Here is a 17,578-nt window from a genome sequence, read left to right on the forward strand (position 1 = left end):
CCTGCTTAGAAAAGTTTGACAATATTCCATGCAAAAATTAGCTCACTGGTCACATTTCACTTTTCTCAACTAAATTCCTTCCTTTTTGTATAAAAGCAGTGCTTATTTTAAAAGTTGGCCATAAACTGGCAAATACCTTTGCAAGCAGGGTATAACTGAAATCAGCTGCTATTTCCCAGATGAGACTGAGTACCCTATTCCTCTAATAAAAATATAGGATAATCCAAGTCTTGTTTATTCCAAGTCTATTTTATTCTGTCCCTTGTATTCAAAATAACAAGGTGTAATGCTATGAAAATATTGCTTAAAATTACCAAAACTTATGATAATGCATACTGGTGATGAATGACATGATTTCCCATTTATAAATTTCCAAGATCATTACATTTGGAAAAATTAGGATGTAGTAAAATAACATTTTGATTATGCATGATAAAAACATCTCTGTTACTAAGAAACAGACTTTAATTCCCTAACTAAATTTTAGAACATTGCCTCATTCTATTACATTTAGTGACTGGCATTAAACTCTTTTAAGTGATATGTAGCGTAATAGTTAATAGCAATTTGTCAATTTTCCTAATCTAATTTTTTTGGGGGAAGAGAGGAACCCAGGTACTCTAACTCTATAACTTAAGGGCCATCACCATGGTATATTTATAAAAAATAATTTATTAAGCACTTACTTGCACATGATGCTGTGCTAGGCACTATACAGAGCCACTTAGACAGAATTTCCTGTTGTCAAAGACTTGGCAAACTTCTAAGAAAACTGTATGAAAAAATCCAGTTAACAAAATTTTAATATTAAAATTATTCAAAGCTACCTAAGCTTTTGCTAATCTAAAACACACCATGTTTTAATCATCCATAAAAGAAAAATTATGATTTAATAAATAACAGTGACTTTACAAAGTATAAGAATTTTAATTTGTGTCACATTTTATGCATTCTGGAAACGAATTTTCAGGAGACAAATGAATTGTTCATTATGTCCCACAGCTTCATAAAAATAAAACTACAGTACTTTAAAGATAAAATGTCCTTTTAAAGTTTTAAAAAGAAAACTATTCACTGGTTGATCATGACTGCTCAGAATACTATCTAGTTGACGCTTAATGTGCTTTTTGTTTATGAACGTTATAATACAAAGCGGATGATACCTTCATATCATCAAAGTATCCTAGCTAGTGATATCACTATTCAGTTAATCTGTCATAAGACAGTTGAAGAATAGAAATCAATCTTATTATTTATGACAAAGACAAGTACAATTTTAAATGAGGAAATTAGCTTTATGAGAAAGTCAAAAGGTTTTTAAAAAAAAATTACAGTTGACTTTTGAGTAAAAGTGAAATCAATATTTTAAAACCACTTTTACCTAGTACCTGTAAGGTACAAATTACTTTAAAACAATACCAGTGAATGTAATATAAAGTTAAGTTAAATGATAAATGAATACTGTATTCATTGAAACCAAAAATTATTGTTAATACTGCTTCTGAGATCCACTCTAGAAAGGAAAAAAAACCCAACTCTGTGAATATGGTAGAAAAATAGACAGAATATAGAATGTAAGAATTTAAACTGTAAAATCACAGCATTCTATTTCCTTTATAGGAAATGGTTTTTTTTTAATATTTTAAATGTTAGGACTCTTACATTTTATAGATTCAAGATGGATTTATTTTTATTTTACCTATTTTAAGGTCTATAAAAATGTCTGAAAAATATTTTCCCATAGGAGTTTATAAATTTTAAAGCTATACACCAATCTGTAAATTCAGAAAATTAAAAAAAAAACCTTTATAAGATAACATGTATAAAACAAGAAATGAAATGTGATTTTATTTAAGGCAATACTGGGCTACTTCACAATTTACCACCTCAAATATATATACACTGCTCCACACTACTAAATTTTCTATCACATTCACAATGGATTCTTTAATACCAATTGTTTAAAAATCTCTGATGTAAATTCTTTATTCACATTTCAATTGTATTTATTTAATTCTATGTCCAGGTAGAAGCATGAGGGGAAAAAAAAAGTATAGCTTTAGGAAACTGTTAAAAGAATGAGCTCACTATACATGAATGCCATCCATCCAAAGATATTGGATGGTAAACTTAGAAATATGAGCATGTTGTCAGTATAATATGTTTACCCTATGAAATGTGATTTCATCAAATTCCTCTGGTAAATAAATGCTATATGCAAAATAAACTGGATATGGCAGATTTTCTAGCTTTAGTTCAAAAAGTTCTTAATTTAAAACAAAGACAATTTTAAAAACTTGATCACTTAATTACAAATTAAAATTCCGAATATAAATGTGTCATTTAATAGTTTAGACTTACAGACTGCTGGTGGCAGCAAATGATTTACAATAATAAATATATACAAAAAAGGTATCTACAAATAAAGAGTACTGTTATACATGAGCAGTGACCTGGTGAAAGATACCAATCACAGACAATTCACAAAGATTTAATTCACGGAAAGGACAGTTTTGTTGTTTTGTTTTTATAGAAATTTGAGGTTTAGCTCAACTATTTACAAAAACTGAAGCAATGATTATGTTCCTCAAGTCCCATAGGGATAAAACCAAAAAATTTTACATGACTAATGTCATGATTTTTTTTCCAGGTTAATTCACATCAACAACAACAACAACAACACCAACAAAAAACAATTAAAAAAGTCTTCACAATTACTAGCATGCTTGATGGCTTCCTATTCAAAATAAAAATGTATAGGTTATATTCAGAGTATAGTAGTTATCAGTTCTGCAATTCTCCATTGTCATTACCCCTACTTATTTCTTTTGTGACTGAAAGATCTGTATCATTTGAATGTACTTCAAGTTTTTTCAAACTGACGGTAGGTTTCATTTCCTGAAGCTGCTTTAACACAAGCTCAGTGCAATCTTTAAGAGTCTTGTCTAAAACAATTTTTACATTTTCACTGCACTGAAGCTGTGATGGATTGGCAAACTGGACAAAAGTCTCACTTTCAGAACATGTCCATATGTGATCACCACTTGCCAAAGATGTCTTGTCAGTGGATTTTTTTGAGTTTGAGTGAGAGCCTTTTTTAGTTCCATTGTTTTGATGGTCCTTGTCAGCATTTTTCTTTTGCTTCACTGCAGACTCCTCAAGAAACTTGAGAAACGATACTTCAAATCCCATTGGTTTAAATGAACTCCAGTCAAAAGTTGTAGGTTGCTCCTCTGTAGTTTGAATTGCAACTGCTGTTTCTTCTTCTTTATGCATGCTACTTACTTCAACTGCCAAAATTTCTTCAGGTTTTTCAACTTTCTTCTTTTTGTTTTGTGAGACAGTTTTTTCTTTATTTGCTCTCTTTAAGTTATTTGACTGTTGTTTTTCAGACTGGCAGGTGGTATTTTCCTGAAGATCATTACTTACACATGAAGTTGAATTATCTTCTTGGTTCTCCACAGTTGCGCTGTCTTCATTAATCAGTTTTGTAATAAACAATTCTGTTAGTTCATCCATTTCATCTTTTTCAGTCTCACTCTGTGGAACTGTTGTTGTACTTGAGTCATTACTGCTCTCTGATATACATGTATCAGATTCTTTCACATCGCTTTTTTTATCAACTTCTTGTTCAGAAGTATCTTTCACTTGTGAGGGACAACACTGTTTGAAGACAATGAGAAGATCACGGTGTTGAGAAGTAAATGATTTTGATAACTTGTGGCATTTATAATGTCTAATTATATTGTTCTCACTTGTAACAACTGATGTACATCCTTTTATCATACATGGGTATTGTGTTACAAATCTGCTCGTACACTCTGATAAAGCATCGTTCCTAGCTTTTATGGAATATACATGCTTTCCACGTTTCAAAGAATAAGGTTTATTTTCTTCAATCTGCTCAGCTTTTGAATTTTTATTTTCTGAAATAACATTTTTCTTTCGTTTGTTTTTAGCTTTGCTTCCCTCTTTTCCAGACCTGTTGTGTTTTGCCCCTCGATGTTTAGATCTTGATTTCTCTTGGTTTGCTTTACTTGACATGTTTTCCTGACCAGGTGTCAATCTTCTTGGCCTAATTAAGTGAGCTTTATGTTTGTCATTATGTTTATTAAAGATATGTCTTAGTAGATTAGATCTAGTTGCATAAATTCGATCACAGCCTTCACAATCACATTTGTATATACCATCATCCTCCATTTTTTTGGGCCTGAACTTGATTCCATGGTCCATCTCAAGATGAAGAATATAGTTCAAACATGTAGTAAATGAAGATTTGCAATGGGACTGATCACATGGAAATCTTCCACAATCTAAGGAGGAAGGCATACTTCCAATTTCTTCAGCAGTCATCTCATGAAGTTTCATGTAGTGCTGTATCAAACTAGTGATCTCTTGAAAAATTCGAGAGCAGTCACTCACTTGACATCGGAATTCTTTCACAGTTTGCTTAGTTTCAGTTTCTTCACTTTCTTTACAAGCCTCACTTTCTTCTTCAATCTCCACAGGGAATACAGGTAGATCTGATTTATGCACAGCCTGGTAATGAAGAATCAAGTTTTGCTGTATTGTAAAAGCTGCAAAACAACCCTGATGGACACACCTATATGGTCTATAGGGACTATATCTTGTTGGCACCTCAGGAGACTGAGTTTCTGGTTTCTTGCGCTTTATCTCCTCCTTTTCTTTTTTATGCCTCCTATTTTTTCGTCCTTTTGTCTGTATATTATTGCAAGAAGGTGTGTCACATTGCTCTGGAGTGGCTGTACTCATTGGTGGAGAACTTCCTGTTTTTTCAGGATTTTTTTTTTCTATAAGGTGTGTTTCCGCAGTCATTGCCACATTATTTATGGCAATTTCCTTTTGTGCCTCAACTTCTATTGGAGCCTGTACTTCACTTTTATTTTCCACTGTCGAAGTGGTCTGTTTTTTTATTTCCACAACTTGTGGGGCTGCTGTTACATTTTCATTCTGAGATTTTTTTCCATAAGGCCTTTTAATTTTCAATTTGACCATTTCTTCTGTTGTGAAGTGATGTACCAATTGACAGTGTGCCCGGAGATTAGAATTTCTTGTAAATGTTTTTGGACAGGTAGTTACTACACATTTGAATGGAGCGTACTTCAGTTGGTGTTTCTTTATTTCCATAATCATCTCTGCAGTATAGTGATGAATTTTACCATAGTGTTTAAATAAGGCATCCTTTGTCATGGCACTGTAGCTACAGCCTGGGTCTTGGCATACAAAAGGTTTATTAACTTTATCATTAAACTGAATGTTGTTTCCCATTTCAGAAGTTTGTTGAATGACTACAGTATTTGAGGTTGCTTTAACTGGTATGGAAGCCAAAGCAGCAGATGCATTCACTGGTAGACATGAGGGAACCTTATCAGAAAGAGGAACAGACTCATCATTTTCTAACTTTAATTTCTGTAAGCCTTCCAAAATTTCTAATACTTGAAAATCATCCTTAGGTGGCATTTCAGGCTTAGGAGAGTTGTCACTTGCAGTGGTGATATCTCTGTGCAATGAAAACTGAGACACATCAGACATTTTAGAATTTTGCATTACATTTACTGAAGGAGGGGTCTGGGTGTTATAACTGATCTGTGAATTTTGTGATGCTCCAATAACATCTTGTATTTCACTTTTAACTTCGAGTATTTGAGAACTCATAGCAGTTTTAATAATTTCAAGAGTCTTTTCAAAGTTTTGTATAACACTGTCTTCAGAAATCTGCAAGTCAGAGTTTACTGAGGCAGTGCATGAATTCATAGCCATCATTTGGGAATCTCCATTTTCAGTTTTTATTGTTAAAGGAGTTAATGCAGCATGGGACTCAAGATTTGCTTTGAAGTTTTCTTTGATACTGGCCATAAACAATTGATTGTCAACATTATTTAACTTCTGTGTGAGATTTTCCACTAATGCCTGAGGCTGAAGATTATCAGTTGGTATCTGTGCATTTCCTTCAATACTCTTTGCTAATAATCCCATTGCTGTTAAATCATTTGTTACTAAGTTTTGAGGACTATTCTCAAGTAATGGTGGAGCAGCTTTTCTTTTTCTCTTAGAAGCACAGTTCCCCTTTTTATTTAAATGACTAGCTCTTGCATTCTGGGGACTATTTATCACTGAAGCACGTGAATTATTAGTGGCAAAATTTTGTGAAGATCCAACAGAACTGGGAAATGAACCAGAGCACAAACCATTTTCAACAGTCTTCAGTAGTAATTCATCTGGTGGAAACACTGGTAAGTTGCTGCAGTCATCTACGGAAGGAGCTTTGGTGCTCAGTGTCCTGTTTTGGTCTGTTAGCAGAGTATTTGGGTGACAGACAGTCTGCAATAAAGGAGAAACATCTGGATTGGGTAGAACTGCTGCATTTACTTGAGTTGAATCAGTGACACAAGTTGCTGGAACCATATGTGAAAGAATATCTGTATTCTCAAATGTACTGGTAATGCCAGCAGTCTCCAAGGCTTGTTTAATAATTTCACTTCCTTCCTCATTCACAGTGGTATTAAAATTAGTCACACTAGCACGAGGAAATGTATTTTGTAAAAATGTTGATGGTCGACTTTCAGATGTAAGCAGCTGAAGAAATGATGGATCTTTAAAACATGTTTCTGAATTGAAGGTAGGCTGTTGTGGTTGCTGGACATTTATTGCATTTGTAGAGAGTATCATGTTGGCAAGAAGAGAGGGCTGGCTGTTACTCTGCAAAGCTTCTTGAGAAATTTCTGATCCTTCCAGTGGCTTACAGTAGGACCGTTTTGATAAGTGTCCACCTAGCGATCTGGGATTGGTAAAAACCCTGTAACACCTGCTACAGATAAATTTACCATCTCTAATTATTGCTGGCCACTTAGCCCTTTTGTTATGTTTTGGTTTTCTTTCTTTACCATTTGGGCCCCGTGCACGGTCTTTTTTATTTTTTTCTGGTGCTGGATGTTGAGGGGTGGTGGCACTGAAGCTGTTTGTAGTGTTTACTTCTGAAGTAAAAACTCTATTCTGAGCATTTTCTTCCTTTATGAAGGCAGAATTATTTCCTTCAATTTGTGAGAAGTGATTTGTATTGTTTTCCAGCTGGGAAAAGACTGAATTAGTTCCATTGTCTGCTGGTGAAGGAAAAAGAGATATTGAATTGCTTTCGGCAGGCAAAGGAAGGAAAGGATCTGAACCACTGTCAATATTTAATGGCAAAACTGTTTTTGCTATATCTTCCAACTGTGATGGCAATGCTGCACTTGACAAATTTTCCATTGGGGAACATAATACAGCACCAGGTTCACTTTTAACATGAGAAGGTATATTTGTACTTATGACACTTTCCACAGAGGGCAACAATGGGTTTGATAAATTTTCTAGATGAGTTGGAAAAAGAGGAGTTGAAACATGTGGCAACTGGGCTGAACAAGTAGGTTTCACGCTGGTTTTGGTCTGCGGCGTAAAAACAGCATTACTGGAACTGCTCACCTGTGACGGCATAAAATATACACACTTCCCATCATTTGGCATATTTAAGTTGTTGGATCTCTGTCTTCCTTTGCTTTTACGCTGCATTTTAAATGCAGCGTACTGGTCAGGATGTGCTGTTTTCATATGTTTTCCAATACTCTGTGAAGAATTATAAGATCGAGTACATCCTTCAACCTGACAACAGAATTTCTGAACTGGAGCTGTTGGGGGAACAGGTGGTGGAACTGGTGGTGGAACAGTTGGCAGAACAGGTGGTGGTGGTACAGGTGGTGGTGGTACAGGTGGTGGTGGAACAGGTGGGGGAACAGGTGGAGTCACTAAAGGACTGCTCAGACTGGATTGTGGTGGAACAAATGTGATACCTTCTAATGTCTTAAGTGGCAAGTTATAAAGACTAGATGTAGTTTTAGCATTACCTTCAAAGTCAAGTTTGGAAATAGGTAAATTGTTTTGAAATACTGCCTGATTTTGCAAGGTAAAGGTCATCAGGTTGTTAACTTGTCTTTCTAAATTTTGAGGTGCAAGATCACCTATTTTAAGAGGATCAGAATTTGCTGAAGTATTCTGAACATGCTGACCTTGATTCAAACAATTACTATTACTCTCTTTTCTTTCCTGCAAACCTGGAAGACAAGAATCATTACTAGCATCTTTAACATTTGTACATAATTTTGTACTGACAGATTTATTAATATTCATCATACAGCCTGCAGCAGCCAATTTTTCCTGCTTCACAATATTATCCTGGAGTCCTTGGCTGAGGGACACCTTAACATTATGGGTTAATGCAGTTGCTTCATTTGCTGGAAGAAAAGGAATAGCAGGGTTTTCTGAACCATTAGACAGAAGTGTATCAGCCTGCCCAAGCTCAGTGGCAGAAATTTTGGTTTGCTCAATCACAACTGATTCTGTTTTGTTTTGATCCCAAGCACTGTTTCCATCTACTGCTAAGTTGTTACTAGTGTTATTTTCTGAAGGAAGCACAGATTTCTCATTTTTTATATTTTCATCTGTGTTTTCACTCATTTTTGAAGGCTGAACTGACTCACCAGCTGTATTGTTTTGGACTTCAGGAGGCAGCACTTTTTCAGTATTGTGATCATCCAAATGCTTTTCGAGCTCACTCTGAGAACGATAAACTTTCCCACAACTTGTGAATTTGCAGGTATAGGTATTATAGTGCTGTGCTTCATGATCATAAAGTAGATAGGCTTCTGAAAATATTCTGCCACACTTAGGAAACATACATTTTGCTCTAAAGACCTGGTGCTCTTTTCTGTGTGTTAAAAGCTCTGCATAACTGTTAAAACCTGCCTTACATTTTATCTGTATGCAAATATAGGGTTTACTGCCACAGTGCATTTGTAAATGATCATTGAGATGAGTAACACTTACAAAATGCCTCCGACAATACTGGCAAATAACTTTTTTGCTTTGCATTTCAAGGAAACGCTTAGCTTCTTCATTATCTTTGTGTCCCTTGACATGAGCAATTAAATTTTTAAAGTATTTAAAACCCTTCTTACAGAAAGCTACAGGGCAAGTGAATTCATTGACAGGTATTGGCTTTTGAACGGGAATTGCATCAGGTTCATAAGATTTATCTTTGTCATCATTTTCATCATCTGAACCATCATTGTCATTGAACAAAATGAAATCAGCAGAATAAAGACTATTCTTCTTTATGGGTCGTTGTTCTTGTTTGGTTACAGTAACAGTCTTTGGATTCTGACTGGTGGCTGGTACTTTAGGAGGTCTTCCTAATCTCCTCAATGGTTTCATAGCAGCCAGTCTCTCCTTACTAGACTGTTTAACATGTAAAGTCACATGAGGAACAAAAGTTTCTTTAGAATTAAAATTTTTTGCACAGATCGGGCAACTGTAAACCCCATCTTTATAATGCTTCTGTGCATGTCTTACTATTCTATGACCCAGGAACTCTTTGTCACAAAGAACACAATACTGCATGTAGGCCTGCCAATTTCTAAACCTCGCTGATATAAATCCTCTCTCTCTTAACTTTTTAATTTCTTTCTTCTTTTCTTTCTCATCTCGTATACCTTTAAGAAGGCTTGTGGCTTCATCAAAACAGCCAGAAAGTCCATTCACAGAAGTTTCTTTTCTTTCTCCTTGGTAGTCTTCTACCTTTTCATACACTTCACTGTCATTTAGTTCATCAATTGAAGACACAATAGATGCCTCCTCTCCCATTAAAGCAAGACACTGTCGCTTTAAGGTTTTCCAGTCCCAGAACTCTGGATCAAAGGGCCATTGCGTTTTTAACACAAGTAAGAGCTCACAGCGCAGTGAATTGGGTATTGGGAGATTCTCTTCATCATATTTCTGGTCAGGCTGGTTATACAACATTTCAACAGCATAGTATGCATCAACTGTGGGTTCAAGAAGAAATTCACTCAGCTGACAAGCACGCTTGACCTCCAGATCTTCAGGCAACAAGCATGATATGGTTTTGCAAATAGATATCTTCACTTCAGTGTTTTCAGCAGAGTCCAATCGAAGAGCTTTCACACAGAGTTCAATGCAGGTAGCAAGCCCAGCTCCTTCTGTCTGTGAAAACCAAAGAATAAATGTAAACACTTAGTGATCTACAGTAATAGTAATTTGCAAAGTAAATGCTATTTTAAAAGAGGTCAGCTGTAAAAGCTGGAAGGGAGGATAAATGAGGAAAGAATATAAGAGTGGGATCCATGGAATTATAAAAGGGCAAAAGGATATAGCCACACCAGCCAAAAAAACCCAAAAAACAAAAAACAAAAAGCAAGCAGTTGAGAGAAAGAGACAGTATGGCACAGAAGCAAAAGAAAGGTAGGAAAGACATACGCAAAGTCTGACAAGGGAAATGTAGATTTTGGTGGATAAAGAAGTAGAAAATAGGCCAGTGAAACTTAGGCTGTTTTCTAGTTGAGAGGATATAGGGTGTCTGGCTAAAAGATAGTTGGGAGAAGATCTCTGGGACTTATCGGGATTTGGGCAGAACTCTTTCATGCTTTACAGATATCCTGAGACTTCACTTTGTTGACTCTTCTGTTATTTCTATCGTTCCTTAAATTTACTTCTACATTTAATTATCCCCAAGACATTCTCTACATGTATTTTTTCTAAATTATCTAAGATAGCTGTATTCCTTTATTTAAAATTTCCAATTTCTTATTCCACACTTTTCCCTCAACCACACCAAGCTCCTAAAGGACAGATATGACTTTTGTTTTTGTTTCTGTAAACCCAGAACTTATCACAGTGCTTGGAACAAAGTAGGTATTTCACTTAACCTCACTTACAGTTTTGTCAGTTGTAAAATGGGCATGACAATAATAGTACCTACCTCAAAGACTGTTAAGAGGATCAAAGGAGATAAAAACTGTCAAGTGCTTAGAATAGTGCCTGGCACATAGTAGGTGCTATATAACCGTGAGTGTGCCTATACTCTGGTTTCAATTAATTTATCTTGGGAACATGCATGATTGCCTTCCACTGATCTCAGTATTTATAAAGACTGACAAAATTGTATGTATACAGAATGAGTGCCAAAGACCCACTGTTAGTGCAAAAGCCATTTGACACAGTCCTCTCTTAAAGATGTCACAAAAGCAAACAAGCCTATTTAGAGGTTCTTCAAATAAAAAACAACAAATTCGCAACAACAAAAACAGTACTGCCCAGATGATGCATGATATTTATAAACCAACTAACTGGACTTCTCTCTTAGCTATTCTCTTAGCCATCTTTTAATTCTTCTGTCTTTTTTCCTTCCTTTTGCTGACCACCTTCCTTGGTATTGCTACATTTCTCTAGGATCATTATCAGTACCATATTTGCTTCTTTCTCCAGTTACAGTGTTTTTATTTTTTCTTTTGGGGGAAGAGGGAAGAAATGAAAATGAAGGGGCAGACAGAGTAATAGCTGTTTCTACATGTAGATCACTTCTAAATTATAGCTAAGAGAATATCAGAGTAGAAGAGACCTTAGGTATCACTTGCCCAACACTCATTTTATGAGTGAAGAAATCGAGGGCCGGGAAGTAAAATTACTTCTGAGTGGCTGAACCAGTGTTCTTCCTCTATTTTTACTATGCATGCTGCTTGTAAGTCAGATATTTTATGAGCTGGAGATGGACTAAAAATTAAAACAGCATGTTAATGTTTAAGAAATTAATCTAATTTGGCTATTACATCAACTAAAAGAAAGAGTATTACAAAACATGATGCTACAAACTTTATGGAGGAAAAAGTGGGAACAAGTTAAAGAATAACATAAGCTGCCCCAAGCATGAAGACTATTACCTTATATGATGATAATTTAAAAGAAATAGAAATCTTAATTTCTCTCTCTCTTTGTTCCTTAAAAGGAAGTTAGATGATACTAGGATTGAAAAATGAAGATCTATTCCCCTGATTAATCAAAAATTTTTTTGTTTTTGTCTTTTGGCTAGGCAATAGGGTTAAGTGACTTGTCCAGGGTCACACAGCTAGTAAGTGTCAAATGTCTGAGGCTGGACTCAGGTCCTCCTGACTCCAGGGCCAGTATTCTACCCATTGTGCCACCTAGCTGCCCCTCAATCAAAGTTTTAAGAACGAGAATTAAGTTTTTTTCCTTGGGGGGAGATGAAGGAAGGGGAGAGGTGACATGTTGAATGAGGCTAGGATGGACTTTCTTATTTTCCCGTTTCAAATAAATTACAAACAACATATACAATTTAGAAAAGTCAATCTTCTTATACTCTGGTTACTGATTCTATGCAATGTTAGCATTTCTAAAAGACTGTCTCCCTATTTATAAAAACAAAACCAAACCCTAAAAGCAACTGCATTCTTGACTAGAATAGTATTCTACAAAATAATCTAAAATAAACTGGTTTCATAAAAGGTGCACTCTGGGTAATCCTTAAAATAAATTTTTATTATATTTCTTTTTGGCTTCAAATTATTTAATTATTTCTAGTTAGAAAATTTCTATCTTGAATATTCTTAAATGAAAGAACAAGCATAATCTTCCTTACTCCTTCTGTTTTATTAAAAAAAGCCTAGAAGCACCCAATGAGAAAAGCAATAAAATATGGCTTTCATATGAACTGCTTTTTAAAGCTATGAGCAATTCACTCATAGTATTTTTCCTCTGTATATCCAAGTTTTCAAGTGTCAAATAAGAGAACATACTGCCTTACTAGGATGCTGAGAACACAATCATTAGCCAAAGTATCTTAAAAATATGAACAAGAAAAATAGGTGCCAATAAAAAAAGTCATCTATTAAATTTGAACACAGTTGATTATTCTTACCTCTGAATTAATAACTTTAATCAGGAAGAAAATGTGATAGACCGTCTTGGTTAACAAAGAAAGTTGACGACACCTCTCTAGATAAACTTGCACAGATGGTTCTACTCTTTGTTGTAATTTACTCCAAAAAAGAGTCAGTTCCCTAAAAGGAAGTTAAAAAACAACAACACTACTAAGATGATGCAAGAACATAGCAATCAAAGGCCATGCTAATCCAGTTTGTGAAATCAAATATAAAACTGGTTTCACCTTTCACTTCCTCTATGTGAAATTAATATTTGAAGAGTCTCTATTATTTTTAAAGAAATGATATATTTGTAAGCAGTGAACAACCTACTTTCCTTAATAGTTTTTCAATTTAGACAATGAGGTACCATACAAAGAAACATTTGCCACTTACTTGGACAAATAAAACCAATGATAATACATAATCCATATCTGAACTGGCAATATAAAAGATGGTGACAGTCATCAATGGCCATGTTGTTTTTTTTTTTAAATGCTTACATTTTAAAGTAGAAATAGACTATTTCATTAGATCTATTATTATTAGGCACCTTTATGAGAAGAACCAGTAATAATTTAGAACACAAAAATAAAACAATTTTATAAAGAAATATGCCACAAAATGAGAAAATTAAATTTAATGCTAAAAAAATTGAAATAGAGTTCTGGCTTCACTTAATTTCATCTCAAATAAAATACTTACATTTGTCAGAAGCAAATTAATTCTTCTGAAGGCAGAGTTCTCACACTTCCCTCTCTAAACTATTGTCTCATTTTTTCTCCTGTAAGAGCAATGACTCACAGTAGGAAAGCTTGCTAAGGCTAGATTAGGGTAAATATTTCTGTGTTCTGTAACTAGTCAATTGATAATAAAGTTGTTTTATTTCACCCTTTCCCTTCAGTTGTTAATAAAGCTATCTTTGACACCTCAACTTTTGTCTTAGGTGAAAAAACAAAATGAAAGGTCTGTGTCTGTGCCAGAGCCAGGATTATCTGGGGAAATCAAGCATCCTCAGAAGCCAGGTAAGGACTAGTAGCAGTGGTAGAAAGAGGCAGCTATGCTAATGACTGTGCAGGGAAGGCCTACTTAGAGAAAAGTAAGGAAAAGTTGTGCAGTTCTCGGTTGGGCTTTGGTTCTGAGTGCTATTTTCCTTCCCACCTGGGGCTACTGCTTTATGTCTCCCCCCCCCCCCCCCGCAAGGCTAACTTCTGCAATGAATGGTCTATCTCCCTGTCTCCATTTCCTTGCCAGGTATTCTACCCACAACTATACATTACTTGTTGGTATTTTCACAAGGTTCAGTTCCAGATTCTCTTCTCATTTCCCTCTAAATTCATTCCCTTAAAGATCCACTAATATGTTTCAATGTATAAATGGATAACTCTAAAATCTACATTTCTGGTTCTGATTTCTTCTTAGTTCCCAACCTCTATTTTTTCTACTGTCTGCCTTCATTTTGGGTGTCCTTTTCCACCAGAAAATGAAAATGTTTGCAGTCACCATACTCACTTCCTAATTTATCCACTGCTATCAATGGCATTCTCTTCCTACTGGTTGAAATCATTTGATACTTTTTTCCACCTACTCTCTCTAAATCCTATTCTCTCATGTATCCTTTTCCTCTTTCTTTCTTTCTTTCTTAAAGGCAATTGGGGTGAAGTGACTTGCCCAGGGTCACACAGCTAAGTGTCTGAGACCACATTTGAACTCAGGTCCTCCTGACTCCAGGGCTGGTGCTCTATACACTGCAACATCTAGCTACCTCTCTTGTGTATACTAAACCAAAGGTACCAAACATGCTATGCAGCCCATAGCAAGTGTGGCAGGAACCAGATTAAAATGTAACTGGGAAATACTTAACAAAATAAATAAAAATACAATAAAACATAGATAAGATTACATTTTAAACCTAAGTAAATATGCTGCTGATAGAGATCCTTTTTTATGGATTAGTGGCCCCTGATTCTATATGAGTTTGACATCACTAGCCTTTACACTCTATTACATCAAGGCTGTCACTTCTGCTTCGGCAACATCTTTTTGATCTGTTCATTTATGACAAGCACCAGAAAGGCCTTATAACCTCACAAATACGCTTTTGGGTGGAAGCTTGAGCTAGGTCTCTAATGACCTTTCCAACTCTAAGATCCTATAATTCTACTTTAGTTGTTCTATTTGCCATGTAGCTTCCTCCTCCATCTCTAATTTCTCCATTCTTCAATTCATTTTGTACTACTAAGATAATTTTCCTCAAACATCATTCGCATCATGTCATTCTCCTACACAGGAATTTACAAAGTGTGTCTCTTTGGATATCAAATTCAAAATCTGGTTTCAAGGTCTTTTACAAATTAAACATCACATCATCCTAAGATCTTAATACTTTCTGTCAGAAGTACACTGCTTCAGCATTAGCAAATCTTTTTATCTGTTCTGGCCAGAGCTTATTCAGTTTCCTTTTACTGCCCTAGCAGAACTCATTCTCCTAAATGCATTGTTTCCTATATGTCAAAACCATGCCTCCTCTCTAGTCCTTAAAGATCTGGGGTGAAATGATCCATTTAGGGAAGCTTATTTACTGACTATTTGCTATGTTTGATATGGTCTGATTATTAATTTTTCCTTACATTTATATTATATATATTCAAATCTATGTTATAAATATTATGAAAATTTCATTATATGCTATTATTTTAAAGGCCTTGAAGGAAAATATGTCTTCTTATTTATTCTGTTTTCCCTATAGCAACAAAGCCAGTAGAGGCTGGAGAAAATCTAGGATGCCAAGAGAAAAGACAAGGACTTCTGGCAGGAGGAGAAACAGGTCATCATGCTAACAATCCTGGGTGCCTTTCTGAATAAAAATTCCTTTCCAGCAAACTGTAAGCTTTGTGAGGTCAAGAATAGCTCCTATTAATCTTTGTATTTGCCTCTGCATCCTTGCACAGTACTCTGAAGTAGACATGTAATAAATATTTACTAAAATGAAACAAAACTTAAGCAATTTTAAAATGAAGCACTTAATAAACATCAAAGAAGTATGTAATAACTGTCTGTAAGTCATCACTACTGAAAAAATCTAAAGGAATTTTAGTTAATAGTGGTTAATACTTCTTTTAAATCACTGCTACTATTCTGTTTTTATGAATTAAATTGGTCTTTAAAAAAATAATTAACTCACCAGGCACAATACATGTCTCCTTGTTGCAGCTGGCGGGACAAAAACGCAGTACATAAAACCAGAGCACTTTTTTCATCTCCATCAGATTCTAAGTTACATATCATTTCTAGTGCATCTTTGCAATCAACTGCTGAGATCTAAGGGAACAAAAATATACACATAACAGATTTTATATTTGGGTACATGTTGACCTAATCTATCATTTTGGAATTTCTATTAGAAATTTATGGCTTAGGATCCAATAGTAAAATCTCATTAACTCGGATGCCACTAATTAGAACCATGGAAGTAAGCACTGAACTTAATTTATTGATCTTGAAGCCAACATTATAAACACTTAAGAAAAATAAGTTATTTTCAAGGCCTTCAAAAGTGAACAAGTAACATTCTAATTATATACTTATATCCTCATTGAAACAGGTCCATTAAGGACCTAGTAGGTAATTACCTAGTAGGTAATAATTTGAAAGAAAATACATACACTTAAAAACAAGTTAACAGTATTTTCTTTGAATCATATATGTCAAAGGATTTTAAGTCATTAAGTACCTGAGTAATTATGATGTGCAAAATAAAAACTCAAAAATTAGAAACTCAGGAAGTTTTCTAACAAGTTGTCTACTTATTAGTGGAAAGGACAAGGAGTGATGAAAAAACTTTTCTGGGGTTCTGCTGACAGTTTCCAAAAGATCTTCATTGGTTCCCCCTCACCCCATTTCAAAGCCAGTTAATATTCATGAACACACATCCTGAGGGTTCAGACAGAATGCATTATCAGATTCAAATCTAAATAATGATAACGATGACAAGATGATGACAAATGGCAGTTATATAGTCTTTAAGGTCTGCAAAGGATTTAGCCAACAAATCCTTTTTATTCTGGACATATATGGCACTATATTGGCCACTATTCAAAATCAGTTAAATATATGTAATCCTACTTGTTAGAAGTTTATGAAATAAGATAACAGATAGCCACATAGATAACTAGTATTACCATGGAGAACACAATGCCACTTGGGTTGTGGTCATTGCAAACGATTTGTGGAGAAAACATTTTTTCCCCATGGTAGACCCAGCAATTTCAGGTTTCTGAAGTAACTGATCCCCTAGAACCTCCTTCCTCTTATTATCAGCCAGATCTTTTCTCCTCTTAACTTCTGCTACCTCTGGGCAGGAAGAAGCAAGCATAAGAATGAGGGTGGTTTACATGTCCTCCTGCCTGCTTAAAAGGAAGCAGCTGCTGAATTCCCTAGCAGCAATTAGGCAGGTGAAAGGAGAAAACAAGAACTATCACTAGATACTACTGTGGTTCTAGAGGGCTGCGGTGGCAAAATTTGGACAGAGAAAGGCTACCCAAGAAAGAGGTAGCTAACTGTAGAAGGAGGAAATGAAGGCCGTGTTAGAGCTGTTATACCATTGTTTCCCCTGCCTGTGTCTTTCCCACCTCCCTCCTCCTGCACTATGCTGTAGGGTATAGAAGGATTTTCATATATTCCATAATACATAAGCTAGAATTTCTTTATATCCTCCATCCATCTGTTTCTCTTATATAAGTATCAATTGAGAATAGTATGTGAGACCTAAGTAGTTATACATCCAAAGGTTGAGG

General features: G+C 35.1%; 1 protein-coding gene and 1 long non-coding RNA gene across 2 annotated transcripts in view; one reads left to right on the plus strand and one right to left on the minus strand.

The window, feature by feature from the left end:
- Positions 1-15,856, plus strand: part of LOC144457571 (uncharacterized) — a 51,126-nt gene extending 35,270 nt beyond the window's left edge. The window contains exons 2-3 of the long non-coding RNA XR_013486993.1: positions 13,729-13,807; positions 15,532-15,856. This is a non-coding gene — a long non-coding RNA (uncharacterized LOC144457571). The remainder of the gene's footprint in view (positions 1-13,728; positions 13,808-15,531) is intronic.
- Positions 1,824-17,578, minus strand: part of ZNF292 (zinc finger protein 292) — a 112,626-nt gene continuing 96,871 nt past the window's right edge. Inside the window, exons 6-8 of the mRNA XM_020976310.2 lie at positions 15,967-16,103; positions 12,779-12,920; positions 1,824-10,050 (exon numbers count right to left, since the gene is read on the minus strand). Of these exons, the coding sequence (XP_020831969.1) occupies positions 2,785-10,050; positions 12,779-12,920; positions 15,967-16,103 (7,545 nt within the window). The 3' untranslated portion in view covers positions 1,824-2,784. The remainder of the gene's footprint in view (positions 10,051-12,778; positions 12,921-15,966; positions 16,104-17,578) is intronic.

This window comes from Phascolarctos cinereus, unplaced genomic scaffold (genome assembly GCF_003287225.1).
Source record: "Phascolarctos cinereus isolate Bilbo 61053 unplaced genomic scaffold, phaCin_HiC Scaffold_5;HRSCAF=322, whole genome shotgun sequence".
Classification (NCBI taxonomy): domain Eukaryota; kingdom Metazoa; phylum Chordata; class Mammalia; order Diprotodontia; family Phascolarctidae; genus Phascolarctos; species Phascolarctos cinereus.